This window comes from Grammomys surdaster, unplaced genomic scaffold, assembly GCF_004785775.1.
Source record: "Grammomys surdaster isolate TR1022 unplaced genomic scaffold, NIH_TR_1.0 125769, whole genome shotgun sequence".
NCBI classification, from domain to species: domain Eukaryota; kingdom Metazoa; phylum Chordata; class Mammalia; order Rodentia; family Muridae; genus Grammomys; species Grammomys surdaster.
The window spans coordinates 2502412-2508400 of NW_021620600.1; the positions used below are offsets into that span (position 1 = coordinate 2502412).

Sequence of the window (5989 nt, forward strand, 5' to 3'; positions counted from 1 at the left end):
ATCACATGCAAATAAAAGATATTTTAACTTAGTCCTTTCCAATGTGTACCCCCTTTGCCTCTTTCAGTTGTCTGATTGCTCTAGAACTTCAAGTAATGTATTGAACAGATATGGAGAGAGTGGTAGCCTTGACTTGTGCCGGATGTTAGTGGAATTGTGTAAAAGTTATGCCTGGTTCTTCCTCCCAGCCCCGTGCTCCCAGAAATAAGACTCAGACTCAAACTGTGTTTACAAATACCTTGGCCATATAACTAGGTTCTTCTCTGACTAGATCATAACTTAGAGAACCCAATTATTTTAACCTATGTTCTGCCATGTGGCTGGTTACCTGTGTTCAGGAACTACATACACATCTGTCTCCCCACATGTTCCTGGGCAGATCTTCTCGCTTGGCTCTCTCCCAGGATCCTCTTTGCCTCCCAGATTTCCCACCTCCCATTCCCTGCCCAAGCCCTAGGCTTTTTAATTGACAGGTAATAGATATATCCATATAATACATACGACACACTCTCTCTAGAATTGCTTTGAGTTCCTCTCCATTTAAGTTGCTGCTGTCTATGAGCTTTCTGTAAACGGCCTCTATTAGGCTTCGGTATGTCCCTTTCATCTGTCATCTCTACAGAACTCTTCTCACGAAGAGGTGTTGGATTTGTTAAAGGCCTTTCCTGCGTCTACTTAGAAGATCGTGCAGTTCCTTTCTTTCTGTTTGTTTGTTTCTATGGTGGATTACATTAATCGATTTTCTTATATTAAACTCGCATCTGTTGGGTGAAAAGCTTACTTGATCATGGTGGATAATCTTTTGGATGTGTTCTTGTTATATAAAGTCTGTGTGGTGGTTTGACTAGGTTTGACCCTCCATAGACTCATGGGTTTGAATGCACGTAAGGAGTGGCACTATTAGGAATGTGACTTTATTGAAGGAGGTGTAGCCTTGTTACAGGAAGTTTGATACTGTGGGGGTAAGGCTTTGAAGTCTCCTATGTCCAAGCTAGGCCCAATGTGAAACAAATCCAGTCCCCTTCTGCTGCCTTAGATGAAAACAAAACAAAACAAAACAAAACAAAACAAAACAAAACAAAGTGCAGGTTTTGTTATTTTGAGACTGGGTCTTGCTACAGAGTTCTGACTGGAAGGGAATTTACTAAGTAGCTGCTGGCCTTAAACTCACAGCAATTCTCCTGCCTTAACCTCCCTAGGGCTAAGATTATATGGCACCACATAAGGTTCTATAAGATTTATTTTAATGACTCAGATGTATTGTTGCAGGAGCAGGGGGAATGCAGGAAAGCAAGTTTCTTATTCATGTGTAAAGTATGGTTATCTTTAGCAAAACAACACAGGGAGAAGACCCTCTACAGTCTTCTGTATGTATGGAGTTGTACATATGTGGGAAGAACATTGGTAGAAGCTATACATCCTGCAGCTAGGCAGTATGTGAAGGTCACAGATAACAAAGTATGTTGTTATATTTGACTAAAATAAAAGAGAGACCTTTGGCAATGTCTGAGCAAGCTAGCTAGGGGCTAGATCAGAATGAAATACATGGAAAAAAGGTGTAGACTGAAAAGAAGGGACTTTTGTGCAGACCACGCTAGGATGTTTGATCATAAAAGGAAATTGGCCACAGGATAGTTGGGAAGCAAGCCAGTAGTCGGTGGCTACTTCCTCCTCCTCCTCCTCTTCCTCCTCTTCCTGCTCTTTTAATAGTCCAGGAATTCCTGTGGCTTTTGATAATCTAGAAGAGGAACAGTGATGAACTGACTATTGGCATTGAAGAATGTGGGTAGCAAGTGTTTTGAGGTAGTCTCCCTCTTCTTCCAGAGGACCCTATCTTCAAGATAGAAGAGGTCTTGTAGAGATAAAAATAGAGGTAGACGGAAGAAATGGATTAGGGGTCTGAGGACAGGGTCCAAGCTTGCTCTATAGCAAGCTTGAGGCCAGCCTGGAGTACATGAGACCCTGTCTCAAAACAATAGAGGTATCATTTTCGTAGACTTCAGTTTGTTTCATTGGCAGCTGTCATAGTGACACACCTTTTCTAATCTGATCTCTAACCAGTAGTATGCCTGGCACCCCTGGTGTAAGTCATGTGCGCTTTTTGAACCTTCATTTTCTCACTAGTGAAATGGAGTTATAACAATAGTTCCTACATTTTGGTAGTGCTGTGCATTAATGTACACAAAGAACTTATGGCCGAAGTACCTATGACATAGTGAATCCAAGCCATGTGACCAATGATGTCACAATGCCTCCCCAGACTCCAGCTTCTTCTTTAGAGAGTCTCAGATCCTTTGGAACCAAGGAATGGAACTAACATGCGACAGTCTGTCAACTGAAAGTTTCATGAGTTCGCTCCTTTGCCCAGATCTTGGCAAACAGTCCCTTACCGTGTGATTGTGGCTCAGAAATTATTTTTCTTTTGGTGATGATCGTGCTGGGCTGGATGCTTTTTGTTGGCCTTGCGTCCTACATGGGCACATTTCCAGAGGTGATGGTAAGTACCAGCCTTGAATCCCCGCTAAGTCTGGATCTGTCTCACACTCCCATCTGGGATTTTTGACAAAGGAGGAAAGGGTTTTTACCATTAACTGGAAGTCAAGATGTAACAGAAACGAAGCCAGTATATTCTCCTCATCCCACTGGGACATTCTTCTTTGGAGGGGTTAGTATCCCCTACCTCTGCTTAGATAGATGTCACTTGTATCCAGGCTTCATGATATTTTTAATTGTTGTGTGTGTGTGTGTGTGTGTGTGTGTGTGTTTTACAGTATTTTACACTGGACATAGTGACTAACTTAAACCAAGTTTAAAACCAAGTAGATGAGTTTCTATTAGGGACTGGGCTGGGGGTACAGTTTGAGCAGTCCCTCCCCAATCACAACACACAGCGACTTTCCTTAGCACCAGTGGGCAGGGCCATGTCTACCTGTACTTTTCTTTCTAACTCAGCCTCCAACTCTAAAGTGGAAAGAGAGGTTGCCTAGTCGGGAGAACAAGGCACGAAGAAGGATCCAAGTTTTGGAGGAGGAGCTGCTGCTATGAGTGAGGCAGGTCTGTTGGTCTGGGTCCCCCTATCCACAGATAACACCCTGCAGGCTCAGGGGGAAGTTTTACCCCCCTTGTGGGAGACAGGCAAACCATAGAAGGGGAAGAAGCCTGTGGGCTACTTCTGGGGAAAGGCTGAGGATGGCCAGTCTGTCATTAACTGTGCCTTACATTGTTTCTTCTAAACAACTTCCATTTAATATTCCCTTCCTTCTCAAACCATATTAGCATATGTTAACCATCTAAACTATTTTATCACATATGTGTAATAACAATTATATTAAGAGCATCTATATATCCATGTATATAATAGACTTTGATCCTATCACTCTTCCTCTTTACTCTCTCTCATTTTCCTCCCTTGTTTCCCTTCTCTTCCTAAATAGAGCCTTTGTTCTCTCTCATCTTTGAGACATAGGCCTGCCTGCCCTGGAACCCACTGTATAGATCAGGCTATTGTCAAACTTGACCACAGATGTCTACCTTTCTCTGCCTCCTGAGTGTTGGTGTTACAGTCCTGTGGCACCATAGATGGCTCAGATTGAAATGACTAAGACAATGGCATCTTGTCACAACTTTCTTTTGCAGCTGCTTAGACACTTCTCAGCCTTCTACCCAGCCACCCAACAGCTGCATCCACCGTGCCAACATCTTTGTCTGTGACTCTAACCATGGTCCAGACAGATTAATAACAACAACAAAAAAATTGATGCTTGTGCAAGTTAAAACTTAAAACTAAACTAAGAGGCCACGTGAATCAAAGATAATTGTCATTTGGTATCTGGAAAACACTGCTGAGTTTTACAAGAAAACAGATGTTACTAGCTATTTCAAATCCTTCACTGATGTGACCATTGTCCTCCCCTCCCCGCCCCCAACTGATGCAATTGTGGCTTTTGTCTTTAAAAATACTGGACACCTGAGCTTGGGCACTAAGAGACATTTTGGAGGCACAAGCCCACTCTTGGTCTGGCCATTAATAAAAGAACTCCTAGAGTTTTAAATGGCTGTCAGTAGCTCGCATAAGTCATTTCAGGATAAGCACATTTAATGCCCCGTCTGAAGGTCTGTGAAACTAGACTTAACACAAACGAGATTAAGCCCTAACTTTGCAACTTACTGAGAGAACCTGAGAGGTTTAAATCTTCTGCATGTCAATTGCTTCACAGGTACAATTCGAGATATTTTGATCTTTTACTCCTTTTGTGAAGGTCATATTTGGGAATCTATGTAAGGTGTTTAATACAAAGCTTGAAAATTAGCGAACTACAGATTTTACTAAGTGAAATGAGAACCTGTCAGTGAGCTTTGGTGACAGTGGCTGGGTCACCCACAACACCACACAATCACCTATTGGTGTGGGGGTGGGGGACAGGTGTGAGCCAGACCTTGGAGTGTCTCACACTCCTTCCCGCTGGAAACAGAGGGTGACATCCTTTCAGCAACTCCTAGTCTGGGCCTCCAGCAGAGCCCAACCATTTCATCCAGCATCCAGATTTGTCTCAGCTTCTTTCTTTCTTTCTTTCCTTCTTTCCTTCTTTCCTTCTTTCTTTCTTTCTTTCTTTCTTTCTTTCTTTCTTTCTTTCTTTCTTTCTTTCTTTCTTTCTTTCTCTCTCTTTCTCCTTCCTCCCTCCCTCCCTCCCTTCCTTCCTTCCTTCTTTCCTTCCTTCTTCTCTTTTCTCTCTCTCTCTTTTCTTTTTTAAGAGCAGTGCCATTGTTAAAGACTACTCATATGCTGAACCAAAGGCAGAAGGATTGTGGGGGGAAACTACTCCAGAAGCCAGGGGATGGTCATCCCAGCCTGAGGTATAGTAAGAGCAGGAGATGGTAGCTGCTGGCCTTTGGCTCTCCCTCAGCCCCACTGGTTCAAAGCAGTCACACTGTGTGGGTGTGACGGAAGAAGTGACACCTGTTTATTGAGTCACTGCCACAGAATGTGACTGTAAGCCACAGACATGGTTTTGTGCCTGTGTGTCAGCTGAGAAAGAGCCCCCTAAGCAGTTCCTCAGTTCCTTTTCCAGGGAGGTTACTAGGAGGCTTAGGCAGCATGATGCGGGCTGGATATTATTTCACAAAATGCAAGACTTTTCTTCCTTGGGTAGCTTAACAATAGCCCAAAGGTTTTGTCCACTTAGTTAATCTTACAGGCCCCCCAAACAAACCCAGGTGCTTCTGATTTGTTATTCACAGGAATCCTTTTCTGCCCTGAATAGTTTAAGCAAATATATATCTTATCATGTAAATGGATTAAGGTTCTAAACAGGAGTGGGGGGAGCTCCCTTTGGGGGGGGTGTCTTTCATTCAAACAAACCTAATGTCCTGGCCAACCCATTGCCACTCTAACCCTTGAGGGCCCCGTGTCATAGGAACTGATGTCACAATTAGTGTCTGAGTTTGGCCTCCCAAAATGGCCATTTTAGTTTAGACTAGACCTCAAAGTTCACCAGTCAGGAAGTGCCATGCTGGGCCACACACCATCTGGTCTGGAATGAAGCCAGGGATCCCCAGGACTCTGCAAATAGACCCAGGCCTTCTAATAACCACCCCACCACCCGCAGTCAAGGCGGCCCAGGATGATTGTTGTCTTATGGATGGTTCTCATTGCAGGAACGATGTGGAAGGGATATAAGTATCCCCCAGGAGGGGTAAGTGTACTTTTGACTTCTTTACTGCTTGAGAGTCATTAACACAGGAAAGCATGAAAATCTAACCCTAGTGACTTTAGAAACAGATTCTCTCCAGTTTTCGAGAAAAAGTTTTTGTAATTTACCTCCTCCTCCTGTGGGCTACTCAGAACTGGGAGCTTGACAGACAGGCTTCATTCATGTACTTTTAAGGAGCAGATGTCTCTCACACAGCCTAGGATGGTCTCGAGTTAGCAATGGAACCAAGGCTGCCTTGGTCCTCCTGCCTCTGCATCCTGACTGCTGAGGTGATGCGG

At 43.7% G+C, this 5989-nt stretch overlaps 1 protein-coding gene across 1 annotated transcript; it reads left to right on the plus strand.

Annotated features, from left to right (window-relative positions):
- Window positions 1–2428: 2428 nt before the first annotated feature.
- Spty2d1os (SPTY2D1 opposite strand) lies at window positions 2429–3045 on the plus strand. The gene is made up of 2 exons (XM_028788843.1): window positions 2429–2497; window positions 2953–3045. The coding sequence occupies exons 1-2, from the start codon at window positions 2429–2431 to the stop codon at window positions 3043–3045; spliced, it is 162 nt and encodes a 53-aa protein (XP_028644676.1).
- The last annotated feature ends 2944 nt before the right edge of the window (window positions 3046–5989 follow it).